Source organism: Vanessa tameamea, chromosome 2, assembly GCF_037043105.1.
Source record: "Vanessa tameamea isolate UH-Manoa-2023 chromosome 2, ilVanTame1 primary haplotype, whole genome shotgun sequence".
NCBI classification, from domain to species: Eukaryota; Metazoa; Arthropoda; class Insecta; order Lepidoptera; family Nymphalidae; genus Vanessa; species Vanessa tameamea.
Window position 1 is genome coordinate 5,589,210 of NC_087310.1, and position 15,167 is coordinate 5,604,376.

The 15,167-nt window shown below is 30.4% G+C and overlaps 1 protein-coding gene across 8 annotated transcripts in view; it reads left to right on the forward strand.

Moving 5' to 3' along the window:
• LOC113401434 (guanine nucleotide exchange factor DBS-like) overlaps window positions 1–15,167 on the forward strand; it is a 79,522-nt gene that overhangs the window by 14,721 nt on the left and 49,634 nt on the right. Inside the window, exon 1 of one of the 8 annotated variants that reach the window (XM_026641380.2) lies at window positions 1,824–2,056. The exons of 6 other annotated variants lie outside the window; for them this stretch is intronic. In XM_026641380.2, coding sequence (XP_026497165.1) covers window positions 2,002–2,056 — 55 coding nt within the window. In that variant the 5' untranslated portion in view covers window positions 1,824–2,001. Of the gene's footprint in view, window positions 1–1,823; window positions 2,057–12,103; window positions 12,235–15,167 lie in introns of those variants that run through there. One more of the 8 variants, XM_026641378.2, reaches the window with a different exon arrangement.

The following is a 15,167-nucleotide window of genomic DNA, read 5'->3' on the forward strand; positions in this document are numbered from 1 at the left end:
TGAAATTTTGTTTAAAAAAATACTGTATCACGGTAATATTTAACTATTCAGATGTCATGTATACGTTAAAATTATTCGTTCAAAAAATCCTGCTATTAATTTACCATTCAATACACTCCCATTCGATTTGTAGAATCGAATGCGAATGCATTGAATGGTATCCTATCATTATATTTTTAATAAATATTTTAAATCCTTATAAATCTTTGTAACCAACCCCCCTAAATAAGCTACCCTGCCAACATAAAAGCGTGCTGTAAAGCGTGCACATAACAAAAGTTAACTCAGTCGGCTCTTCCGATCCACGGAGTGATCTTCACGAACTGAAATAAAGGCTTTATTCTACTCTACTATTACAATAAAATCCTAATTCATATGTAAAAACTAAATTTGTAGTTTTATTCGGAATAATTATAAAGACACCCTAGAGATAGATCGACTTTTTTAAATATAAATAAAATGTTGCGTACTTTCGATCGTAAATATCCCACTGCTGTATAAAAGCCTCCATTTATAAGAAGGGTTGGAGTTAACCACGATGCTCCAATGCGAGTTGTTGGATACACAATGGCACTTGTGGCAGAATTTCATCCGACATAAAAAGGCTTCCTCGATCTCGATCTTCCTCTGATGTCATCCTTCATCACCGAATATGAATAGAATTTATGAACGGAAATTAAAGTACATATTATAGTTCTTTCAGTGATTCAAGTGTTTTATCCACTGGGCCATAACAAATCAGTGTACAAATACTAACTTATTTGTAATTGTTCAATAAACTACAAATTAATGGTGACCTGAGTAATTTTGGCCACAGTTGCTATTCCCAATGGAGACTAGTCAACTGCGCTGAAGAATATACGCAAAGGCAGGAATGACCTTATCTTTGATCCGATGTGACTGCAAACCGACACGACAGTAGAAAATTCGGACGCAGGACTAACGGCTTTATTTGCTTTTTGAGGCACGTCTGCTAACACTGATGACTTCCAAACTCTTCGACTGAGAATTAGTTGTCGGAATAACTTAATAAACCTGAATTTATATCTGCAGCCTCAGACCAATGTTGGCCAACGTAGACTTTGGGCCACGTGCGCTTTGCAGTGTTACCTGGGCCGCGAAATAGACTCAAATGAACAAAAATGGCTACTACATCCATAAGAACATTAAGAGGCGTTCGTATCATATTACATTACATTGGGATAGACAGATAGATGGAATGACTACCGTCACAATTTCATGTAATTTATGTGTGTCTTCCAAATATATTTGACCCTGGTTATTACTTAATATGCTGAAAAAAATTGAATTGAATCTACTCAAATACATTACAGACTATAAATCTTAAATATCTTTGACTCTACATAATTATTACTTCGTTTAAGTTGTTACTTCACTTACGATCTTCAAATTATAAAAGAACTTAATTACATATTCGGTTTTTTTTTATTTTAATAATTAATTAATAGCTTTGTATGTGTAGAGCTAATCGAGAGTATATTTCGGTCACTGTTTATTCTTATTACACAATTTAGTCTACGGTAAAACATTGATATGTTCGCTATAAAGTAATTATTATAACAGATTATGGGTAGGGAGACTTATGCGATTCTCGTTTAATGAATGTCAAATCTGTCACCAATAGTAGTTATCTTCTACCCGCTAAAATATTGTTCCCCTAATAATAATCAAACGTGACGTTGTCATATATCCTATCTGTTGTTCATTTCGTCACGACTCACATGTAGATTACATCACTTCAACCGCATTCAGCTAAGTGTATAGTAGATGTAGGCCGGCGCGGCGGGAGGCATCCCATGCGGAAGGACGCGGCCGCTGCTCAGTCCGCGCTCCGTTGTCACCGAAGTATATCCGATGCGCGCCATTAGTTCGGGTCAAAGCGCGAATTTGAATTCGACTACTGAATTTAAATTTCGAAACGTTTGTTTTTTTTATTCCTGATATGAATAAACTTGCATACTGTTAAAATAAACCAGTGATATGAAAATACGTTTCGAAGTGCCTAATAAATTGGAAATCATTTTTGGAAAAGATAGTAAGTAAAATTTACTTAAATATGTCAAATTTTAAATACAAATATTCTAGTCACAATTTAATTAAAAACTTTGGAGTAATTGGTGATTGTTCAGTTTTTTATCTTTAATACCTATTCTAATTTGTAACTATGTATACTACGATAACATACTAGTCCTTCAGAAGTTATTGTTTTCGTTGTAATCAGTTATTTGAACAGTTACTGGAATTTATATTTAATAGAAATATTTTACTTTACTTTGTAATGTGTTTATTAAATCAAAAACAAATTTAAAAAAAAAACTTACAATAACAATATTAATGTTTAATTATATCGTGTGTATTAATGTTCATTTTTCTTTGTTTATGTCGTGATACACATAACATGCACTACCCCTATTATTAGCATCTTTGTGGGAGACAAAGCTTGCTGGTTGCCAAGTAGAAATACTTCATAATACTTTATTTTGCTTTGGTAACAAAAGACAGTTTAGGCAGATACCTAATCGAGTTAATATTAATTTTAACGGATTTTATATAACGTTTATCAGCGTCGGATACTCCATTTACAAATGCGGGCCATCAGGTTTGACCGGTTCTCGCCAATCTTTTATGGATTGAACTTCTATTCTTCTGGCAGCACTTTTGGGTACAAAATTTAAGCTACTAAAAAATGACATACTATTATTAATTCGAAAATATGGTTTATTGTCTTGTGTTAAATTTAGAGAATAAAATATATATTAGCCTATGCACATTCTATAAAAAATGTTTTATTTATTGCCATAACAGTTATTCGGTGATTTTTTTGACGAATTATATTGCATATATATACATACACCGATAGTTCAGAAACCAAAAAGTTTTATACATTTCATTCCAGAAAATACAAACTCTTTGCACATCTTGGAAATTAACAAATTAAACAAGCCTTTAATTACTGTTAAATAATTTTGAACATATATTTATTTTTATTTAATTCACACTTATCGGATGCCGAGAGGTAATTTAAAATATAAGTTCACGTTTTATGATGGCAATATGATTACAAAAAATAAGCTATTAACGTGATTTTATCATTAACGAGAAGTTATTGAAACAAAAAGTGACACTTGTATACTAACTTACTATTTATTATAATAACATTAAGGTGATTATCATTACATTACTGCATTGACTACCTCGTTGATCTTATAAGGCTGTTGATCCCGAGGTATTGGGTTCAAACCTCGGTTTCTATCCAAAATTTTTTGAATCAAACGATATTTGAAAGTTGGAAATGCTAATAGTCCATTACCACGGAGTGGATATAAGTCGTTAAACAACTTACTTCTATACAAATATAAATGAAAGCTGTGTTTGTGCATACAGTTTTGCGATATAATTCATTCTGCTCAGTTGGCTATTCTTCGTCGAGAAAGGCCGCCGCGACGAAAATCGATCAGAGGTACATCATCATCATCATCATATATGATTAATACATAAAGAATTAACATTACTGTAATAAATAGCATAATAGAGACTTAATGTATTATATTGTTATTGGTCTCACTAAGATTTAGAATAGTCGTATTCCTTACGTTCAAGTTGAATTCCTGAAAGTTATTATATTGCGATGCAATTTCGAGTTATATTCGTAAAAATATTTATCATTACCTGCACGTAAAAGAATCCGCGGCAACTTGTCCGGAAGTCACCTTCCGAAAACTAAGTAACCAAATGTAACTGTTTGTTATATAAGAAGTTACTTATTTATGGAAACAGAAAATAACGATAATACAGAAGAACTTATAGCTTACTATTTAAGATTGAGTAAAAAACAAACCATTCGATTCAAGATTAACCGAATAATGATGATGCTAAAATGGACATGGACTATCCAAAGCAATCAATAATAATAAAAGGTATTGTAAAGTGTAAAAATGTGGGCAAAATCCACAGATAAATATCGTTTATTTAAACATTTCTGCAGAAACAAAATAGTAGCCAATCAATTAGTACAGTACATATATTCTAAAGTCTATATATTAATCGCCACACTGTCTGACTCTCAATCAAATTAAGAATCAATATTATATATCAAGTTATTAACTGACTTAAAAAACTTTTCAATTCGGTTTAATATTTATTTAATATTTGTCACCTCAGACTTCCGTCATTTGTGAACCGATTTGGAAACTTATTTTATTTTTTAGGCAAGGGTATACTTCAAGTTTGGACCCATTCAAAGTCGGTTTATATTTGTTAAAAATTTGTCATCACATAAATTAATAATATTTTTATAAAAAAAGTTGAATGACAGAATGTTTCCGCAACAAAAAACACTGCACCTGCTTCTGTCGTCCCCTAGGCTCTAAGTATTACTGTCGGACACCAGGTGCTACTAAAATGTTGGCTAATTTATTTTTTTATTTTTAAAATTAATTTAGGTAACTTGAAGTAGAAATAGTAACTATAAGTATATAATAAATAATAAAAGGTTACAAGCAATTGATAATAATATTGCTCCAGCGTTAGAGGTAACCTGTGTTAGCTTCACTTACATACTTAGTTAGTAAAATGACAATTCAAAAGTGCTTGTACAAGCCAATTCAATAATAAAATAATTTAGATTTTTAGATGTGTTTACTGAACATTACAATTTTAAAAAATTTCGCTGTCGCATTCTGATTCAATTAATTGATTAGCGTGTAACTTAAAAACAATTCAACGATTTTTTTTTATTTATACCTTAGTATACATTTTTTTCTTTCAAAATGTCAAACTTTTAAAAGTATTTAGGATTCAGGTGTTAAATTGTCCAAGAAATCGACTTACAGCTTAAATGTAGCTTATAGGTGAAGCCTTAAAGGGGTTCTTCTAAAGTTTTTACATGCTATAAAAATCAAAAGTTTGTACAAGGCTATTAAATACCTAACTAGATCAAACTTAAACTCCTTATTTATTCAACATAGAAGCATTAAACTGATCTATAATATTATACTGACTGTGAGAAAACTGAATATTATATTGTGTTGTGAGGTTTCTAATTAATATATAATACATAAATATAAAAGTCTCAATCGATTAAACGTTACTACTATTATTCTTGAAATATTGTCAACAATTTGACCTTGAATTTAGTGAATCAGATCAAATAAATTGTTAACATAAGAGATACAATATAGTGTACACGAAAAGTGTAACTATCATAGTAGGCTCATATTAAATTTTCATAAAATTTAAGTTAAATTAATTAAAATAGAGATATTTGACAAAATTTGTATGAATGTTTATAAATTGTCTGCTGGTTAACGTAATTTTTGGCTGCGAAAATATCGAGCAGATAACACAGAATATTGAATTCAATGAAATACGGCATGATGACTCTCCCAGGCCGTACGTGTTTATTCATGATAACGAAAATATTCTCAGGACCTAATAAAATAATAAATCTCGTTAACAATACCCGTGAGAGACACAATATGCCAATTTTTATAAAATATATCGAAACTACAATGGTATACAGGGTCACTAATTGAATAATAATAAATTATGAAAAAAAATTGAGGGATCCCCGTAGTCGTATATCTGTTATACCACCTTATCCTATTTGTTGTTAAAATAATGAATAGCAATAAATACATACGAGTAAATACGAGGTGAAATCATATACAGTCCGTAGTCGGGTAATTAACAAAGCATCATCGTCCATGCTGGTTGAATATGATTTTCGAAAAAATAATATCGGACGTGTTCTATCTAACACAATGCCGGCGCGTGATATTCGCTTCCCGCAAAGCGCTACTTATCTAGCCGTAGCTATTGTCCTCGAACAACCTAGATATTATGCTATGGTGTGTTCTGAATTGATAACACTTAATACCTCTATGAATTGACTACATACGGCATATAAGTATTAGGTTACCGGCAGCTAGTCCCTTTAGATCTATTGTGAATTAACATTTATGTTATGTATAAAATAAAAATTAGTTTATTAAGATGTAGTAAGATGTAGTTAAGATGATAAGTATGCCGCATGTTTACTATTGTTCTTAGAAAGTTTTAGACTTTGTTCAGGAAATACTGAGAAGAGCGCATTCTCTTGAAGTATGAGGTAAAAAGGCTCTAAAGAAAAAATGATATACGCTCTTATTTACCTACGTCATATTAGTAATGCAATTTTATAAAATCATATCAGGATTACATGAAACATTCAGGGCACGGATTAGATAAAGGAGGTTAATCCGTTACGTGGATCAGGATGAGTCAACTTAAACCTGACAACCTGACGATTTGCGTTTTGTTGGCCAAAGAGATACCATTTCCTTTCAATGGAATAACGTTTATTACAATGAATGTGTCTGTCAGTCAATCTCACCCTGAGTACGGACACTTTAGTGACGGTTGGCTGTGCATGACAATATCAGAGTAACCAAATCTTCCTGACATTGGATGACATATATCTCTGTAATCATAGTACTTACATACTTCAGTACAGAGATATTGGAAGACGTACGTAATTCAACACCTGTTACTACTGGCTTGCTTATAATTTAACATTTTATAAAAAATAGCTATAAGATCGTTCTAATTTATCGAATCCAGAAGTTTTTGGATGATTTTAATTTTAGTACTAAGAACACATGTATTTCAAACAGTTTGAGGGCAACGTCTTCATTTATATTTGATGTATCCCTCAGGAACTCACTGCTGATTTAGATTATCTTTAAAAAATAGGACTAACAGGTCCCAAATGTATCTGCAGACCTATTTTCTTAAAAATATTTGCTGTGACCCGAAGGTAAAACATGCGAGGCAATTCACAGCAATCAGCAGACTATAATTTAGCCTTTTAATTTATAATACCTCATTATATTTGTCACTATAAAATATAGACACAGTCCTGCTTATTCTCTAAAACATCATAATGAAATACAAGAACTATAAATAAGAACTAAAATATCATACTTACACTAATTATCACAGGCAATTACAATAGCAAACTTAAAAATGTGTGCGAATTACGTATTATGGGAATAACGAAAACAAAAGAGGTACAATTTCGTAACGTGACTCGTTCAAGCTCGTTATATGAATAATTACACAATATTTATTAAATAAATATTCTAAATCATTACACTGGGTAAAGTTTATTTACCTGGAAATGAAAGTGTTGACACGTTCTGGGACGAGAGTGTAGATCACATAAACAAACTTAGAAACAACGTTAAACAGGTGCTCTTTACAAGTTTACACACGGTCTACTTATTGTTCCAATACAAACATTTTCTTGATACGTAAAAATAAGCTGTATGCCCTGCTTCATTAGCGTGGAATTCGAACATGAACATAATTTTTTTCGACTATCTATCACGAATGTTTTAATTTCCCGTCGATGCGTTGACCTAGACTAGTCAAGGTATCATCAGTATAATTCTTATAATAGTCCATCTCATTACTATCAGATGTAAGTTTCTAATATAAGTTTCTAATTTCATAATAAAATTGGTTTAATACAACACGTTTGTAATAATATCGTGTATGTCCATTTATTTATTATACATTTTTATACATTGACGACCTCCGTGGTCGAGTAGTGTGTACACCGGTTTTCATGGGTACGTCACTCCGAGGTCCCGGGTTCGATTCCCGGCCGAGTCGATGTAGAAAAAGTTCATTAGTTTTCTATATTGTCTTGGGTCTGGGTGTATGTGGTACCGTCGTTACTTCTGATTCTCCATAACACAAGTGCTTTAGCTACTTACATTGGGATCAGAGTAATGTATGTGATGTTGTCCAATATTTATTATTATTATTTATTATTTTATTATACAAATTGAGTTAAAGACGATGAGAGAAGTGATAATAATATTCGTTTAAAAATTCACTACAGCTAATTTGTTTTAAAATGAATATATTTTGATATTAAAAATACACAGTTTTGTCTTTTTGAGTTTATTTCGCTTATGCAAGTGTCAAGGCTGAGAGAACAATGCCTGCGCCAGCGCCGGCTGCGTCAACGACACAAAGCAGGAGCACGGTTCAACCAAGGTCACATGATATATGTCGCACTTTATTAGTAATCTGAATTGAAATTAATGTTTGATCTCAACAAATCATTATATGAAGGTAGCTATCCGTACTGTGTAATATACTCGTAATGTGATTTACACTTCCGCTTACACTTGAAAGAAAATGCACAGAAATTTGACCCTTTTTTCAATTTAAAATAAAAACTATTAATTATTTAATTTATTGTAAATGTGTCACTACTGTGCTTAGACTTGAGGTAAAGGTGTAGAGCTCATACAGCTTGGTGGGATACACTAAACACATAAGAATTTTATCTGACACATGCAGCTTTCTTGAAGACTATTTTCTTCACCGCCTAAAGAGATAAATTATAAAATAATAAATTAAAAACGAAAACCGACAATTCACCGGTGCTTGTCCGGTTTTGGGCCCCCCAAAATTCTCGGTAACCATTGCGCTGGTAACTATGTCGACCATAATATCATTAATTATTATTAATAAAAAAGTATATTATAAATAAGTTCTTTAATTTTTGCTAAACGTACTCTGGATCAATTTGTTCCGTTTGCAAATATCCTATTCGTGTACTAACATCTTAATAAAATTCATTCTATACGGTTCAATTCAAATTTTACATCATAAAAACTAATATTTTTTTTAATATCACATTATCATACTCAGTATAATAGTATATCAAAACGTATTTACTGTTTACACACACAAATACTTCTTCTGTCAAAAATATATCTACAATCTTATCAGTGATATTAATATAATACAATATACATACCCACTATTAATAGATTTATTCACTAATTAGACATCTACTAGCAATTAATTCTACATCATTATAAGTATTATTAATAAAAAACAGCTCAGTCAGTCTTTGAGGATATATTTAAGATAATTATTTTTGTAATACTTTTTTTTATATAAAAAAAACGTACATATTATGTTTGTAACAATTACATTACTGTCGTGTTACTTACAATATACAGTGTGCCAATCTCTTTGATGTAAGTAGTATTTAATGTTTTTAGTGACATTAAACTTAATTACGTAATCTTTCTAACCAGAATTTGACACCGTGGAAACACTAAATTCAAATATTAATCAACATTAAGCCAACCCGTGGAAAATCGTACCATGTCGTATTCGATGAAGTGAGAAAAACGTGAGGAGACGTAAATTTTATTCACCTTCGTAATTTCTCATTACAATATTCTTATGAAATAGTAACACAAGTAACATAATGCAAAGGTACAGTATCGCATTGTCATATAAGGTGGCATGAAGCCCTAGAAATGTACAACTTAAAACTGGTAATGTATATCATAATATTATACTGCGATTTACAGAAAAAAAAACTGTTATTAAGTCTTAACATTACAAAGTTGTAGCGAACTTTAATTTTGTAATTTTAGACTTTTAGTATATTATAAGTGTGACTATATGTATTTTGATGTATCATTTTTTTTAACAATGCTTTTTCCTGCACTTCCTCAGATGAGCTGATAGAGAATGCCTTGTGTTGTACAATATTATTAAATAAATATATTTGTAAAATTAATAATCACCTTAAACACAACTAACTGATAAAAACTTTATCAACTTTCGAGAGATATAAATCAACGAATAGAACTGGTTAAAAAAAAACTGTCGACCAAACTTTAGAAAAAAATATTTTATTATTTAATACTTTGCAGATACTATTAGTATTCCTGTTAACTTCTGTTTTTTTTTAGATTTATAGCCGAGAATTTGAGATTAAAACCATGAAAACCGGTAGCGTGTCACCGAGTATAACGGAATTTTGAAATACTTATAGTAAGATCTTATTTAATTTTTTAATTTAAAGATATTTATTAAGTTTTTTTTTTCAAACTAATTTAATATGAATTAATTAAATTATTATTCCAATCGAAGAAGGAATAAAGACAAATAAAAAGTAACTTATTAATGCGATTTGCCTATAGCTCTACTGTGTTTTGTACATTACAGATAGTTCTTGATGAATATATAGGTATCTTTGGATATAATATTTCACGGTAATATGAATATTTTTTGATGATTGACGATCTCGATCGATCGTCGATTCAACGTCAAAGTTGTTATTTTGTTTCACTCTTCTTGTGGTTAGAATAAACTACATATACACTCTGATGGTATGCAAACACTTTTATATCATACATACATACATATTTAATGTAAAATTATTTAAGTTAAAGAATTGGTTATCTTATGTGTTTCCCTTTAATAGCATCAAACCCAAAAACATGTTTAATTTACGATGCGCAGTTTTGTAACTAAAATTCAATTTCATTTTTGTTTTCAAGTTGGTTGTTTAAATACAAATGTGGGTCACCTGGACCAGTCCAAGTTGTGGGGCCTCGTCTTGTTTACATTTACTTTATTACGTTAAGTTTTCAAAGAAAGTTTCTCATAAATTTTCATGGACGTTATCAGGTTATTCCGTCTGAAATATTGTAAGGATGACACTACTGTTGCACAATGTCTACAAAGAGAATAAATGAACTCAAAACTTTATAAATATTTTAAAAGCAACTTCAAACGATGAAACGAACTTCTTTTGTAATGCCTTGTTTTTTAAAGTATGTACATTGTATCATTGACCATTGTATATCGCGGGATAGATGTTTGCTTTGAATATATATTTTTCTTATTTATTTACATTACAAGATTTTATCTGGAATATAACGTGAGTTCTATATATAATTTGTACTGATGTTGTAAATGTAAAAGTAACTGTCTTTTAGTCTGTTACGCTATCGCCATTGAATCGTATTTATGACATTTGCTATGAAGCAGACTTGAACCCCAAGGATAGACATAAGATTTAATACCTAAAATCTATTGTGATACCACTTCTCTTAACAAAACATAATAAATAAAAAACGCAAATTGAAATTGTTTTAAGTATCTAAATAAAATGTAAATATAGATTTTTTGAAATGTATGAAATGTACCTAATATTGATCTGCTGTCCAAGTTGTCGATCCCGACGTTTTGTTTACTCGTTTAGAAGTTAATAACTGTCGTTCCATTCTGTTTGCGGCACATTCCGCAGTTCTGTGCCCTCGTTTTTCTCGTCGGAACCAATTAATATTTTTGGCTCTATTATAGATACTCTATTTTCGCCAAATAAATATATGAACGACCAGTATTATTATTACATGTTTATATTTAGGATTTTCCTGGTAAATTGACCACGTGTTGGCAAGTGGTCACTTCTTCCACTATCTTCAAATACCCTCCAAACTGGAACGCAGCAATACAAAACATTACCGTTTAGCGGTAAAAAATGGTTGGTTGGTGGTACCCACGCTAGTCACACAGACAGGACTGCGTAGCCATTATTTAGAAATACAATAATATAATTTTATCTTGTCTGAATTATCTTTGGTTAGTTGAGTAGGAGAAACACTCATCTTTGCTTCGATGCGATCTCTTAGACATTGATTAAATTTTATATAATCTTTGGAACACCCACGTTTACGTAAAATAATTCCGATTTTTTTTCAAGCAATTCAGTAAATTTCAAGCTATATGTATGTAGGTACATGCTTATTACTAAATTGGTTTTTCGATAAGTTAAATGAAATTGTACTACTAATATACATTTTGAAATATTACTACTATAAGTGTTCAAAATATTATTATTTAACGTTTCGTCGAAGATGTCGATTCAACGAGTCAGCTGGGCCACGATGATGGATTTAATAAAGTTAAATAAAAATCCCAAAAAAATTTTATTTAAAACATTTTTAAATAAAATCGGCATTTTTGTGCATTCTAATAATAATAATTTTGGGTAATTGATAACGGTATTATATTAACTGACATTGTTGATAACGGAATCATCTCATATTGATCCGTAGCTATCGATCGATTGATGGCATGCCATTGATAACGTTCCGACAAATGCTTCAAATTTCATAGCATCGGTTGCGGTTGAGCGAGCATAACGTGCTAAATATCTATATACCTACATATTTAATGCTTTATGTTATTGTGATAAGGTGTATATTGTGCCAGTGAAGTGAGGTCGTAAGTCAAGGTTACCGATTGACATAATGACGGCCGAGTGTGACAACACTAGTATGAGCATTGCGGCCGGCGCTTGTTGTCGCGTGCGCAGAAGTATGCAGTGCTTCGGATTCAATGGTAATATACTGTTATTATTGTAATGATCTATAATATGTGAACAACGATATTTGACGCATAATAATCAAATGTATTTGAATTGACGCCCTCAAACTAAAACTTATATTAAAAAAAAATAATGATTTGTTATATTTAAGACTGGCTACACTTAAAAAACTATTAGGAATTTAAAAATCGTTCGATAATATTTTATCGCTTTTGCGTAGCTAAATCGGTCCCATTGTTACAATCACAATTAGAATAAAGTATAGAATAGATGCAAACGATAAAGCAAAAACAATGTAGAAACATACAGACAGTAACGTTAACGATACATAATTAAATTCATATTAACAACTGTTAATACAAAACACGTAATTAGTAATAACAGCTGATAAGTTTTAGTGTTTTTTTTTTCTCATGTGAATATCATTAAACTTTTGATTTAGTTGGTATATAACAATATGGTCTATTTCTCGAGTGTGTGAAACTGCAGCATCTGCAATTCTTCAGATATATCTCTGACAGCGCTTCGAGCGTACGGCGCGAGCGCACGCGATGTGTCGAATTAAATATCGTCTCGCCATTGCGCACATGCGGTTTAATATCTTCATAAAAGGCCAGAAAATAGGCAAGTGAATTTTGTGCATATATTATGTAGACATCAGAATCAGAAAAGTCTTTGGAAGTTTGAATATTATTTTAGAAAAAGATTTTTTTTAAATGCGTTGCGTATAATTGTTACTTGTTCTGAATGTTCCGTATATGGTAACGATTAAAAGAAAGATTAATATAGTAAGTAATGTTCTTTTATATATATTACATAAATATAATATTGATTGAATTTCCGTAAAATGTTGCTATATCTACACAACATTAAATATAAATGAAATGCTAGCTACGTCAAAAATTAAGATTACAAGCAATTAAATATGCATTATGAAAGCTATTACAAATATTTCAAGTTTATTTCTGTTATGCACTAGTTTTTTTAATAATTTATATAAAACTAGTTGAACCTGCGGCTTTACCCGTGCGAAATTTATAAAACTTTACGTATGGCACACAAACTCACATTTTACATCCTCGACGACTGATTTAAAAAATTATCTTCATACCAAGGTTTGAGCTTGAAGAAGTAACAGACAGAGTTACTTTCGCATTTAATACCATAGATGTATGAATTTATTGATACTATAAAAACTGACGTTTTAAAGATGCATATGCTGTTAACGATGACAGCTGTAGGTACTTAATTTGATGTTCACAAATCCGTTAATAGTGAATTCAATAAAATAAATGGAGAAATGCTGCTAGCATTCTTGCCGGCATCCAACGCATTCACGATTTATACAGTAACTATTTTTAATTCATATTTGTATGTATTTAAGAACTTAAAGTCAATAATTCTTATGGTAATAAAGATTTTACTTCGTAAAGTTATATAAACTTATAAACTCTGCTGTTGTAAGCAGTTGTCGTTTTGCATCGCTTAGTGTAAATAAAAACAATAATTTTAGTCACTACTATTTTTTTATGATTAACAAATCCCAATTAAAAAAAAGGACAATTATTAAAAAAAAATGACGATTAATAAATAGATCCGATATATTTGACAAGTGTCCAAATTTTTATTACAGTAAGAGCATAATTAGTAACAAACATAGAAAACAAACCTTCGCATTGTAATATTGATATGATTTGAAGATGTATCTTACAACTGTATACGTTATAAATCTTCTGTTTTCCTATTAAATATAAATTCAACATAAGTAAACAACCTGGGATTGTATTATGTTGAATCGTAATTGAGAACGCTGCCGGTAATTTCTCACTGTCGCCGACGGGAAAATCTAGTCCGACCTTGCAATAGCGTTTCAGTTTGTTAAAGAAATCAGTTTTAACGTAAGAGTGATCCGGCTAAAATATTAAATATTGCATAAATACTTTCTTAAACATTTTACAATGATAAGTACTGATTATACTATATACCTTGTTAACATTTTATTAACTATTCATATTTATGTAAGTTTTGTTTTTCTACATGCATTCAATCAATATTACACTATAATCTATCGAGATAATTAAATAAATACGATGAACTATTACTTTAAATCCTATTTAACTAACACGATAGCAAGGTTAATTTCGTTCCAACGTGTATGTAAAACTCTGATAATTGGTTTGCGTTGTTTGTATAACTATAATAAATATGCTCGTAATTATGTTAATAGGTGAAAAAATAACTCGTGGGTTAAAATAATATGGGTAAAGTATTAGAGTTGAAATTATTTTTCTGGATAGGAGCTGCTTTTAATAATAGCTAAAAGAAAACCTTTTAGCTATTATTTTAATTGATAGTTACATCTAATAATATTAATTCGATGCGTTATAAGTTCAATTTACTTACTTAAAATTTCGGAAACACTTCCAAAATTAATGAATAGAAAATACGAGTCTGGCAAAAAACAAGTTAAAACAATAAAAATTATAAATACTTACTTAAGTATGTATTGTTTGAACATTTAAGTATTCTCACGGGTTTTACAACGAATTGAAAAAAATGTAATGAATTAAAATGTTTTTATTGTAATAGTTGAATGAAATAAATAAATAATACATGTGCATTTAATTTCGTAATGATATTCCCCACATACAACATGACGGCGTTTGTTCCTTGATTTCGGTTGGTGTTTAGTCAAGATAGGTAGTGTTTAATTTGACTATCAATAAGTAAGTGTAATGCTTCTATATTGAATAAAGGAGTTTGAGATTGAGTTTGATGAAATGTATTTATATATAGAATATATGTATATGTATGTATAGTGTAAATTACAATGTTTTTACATCTCCGTAACAGTTATAAACCAAACAGTCATTATTACCGACATAGCTGTACAAGTACAAGACGTTATATCGACCACTTTTTGCTCCAGTAATAAGGCTGAGCATTA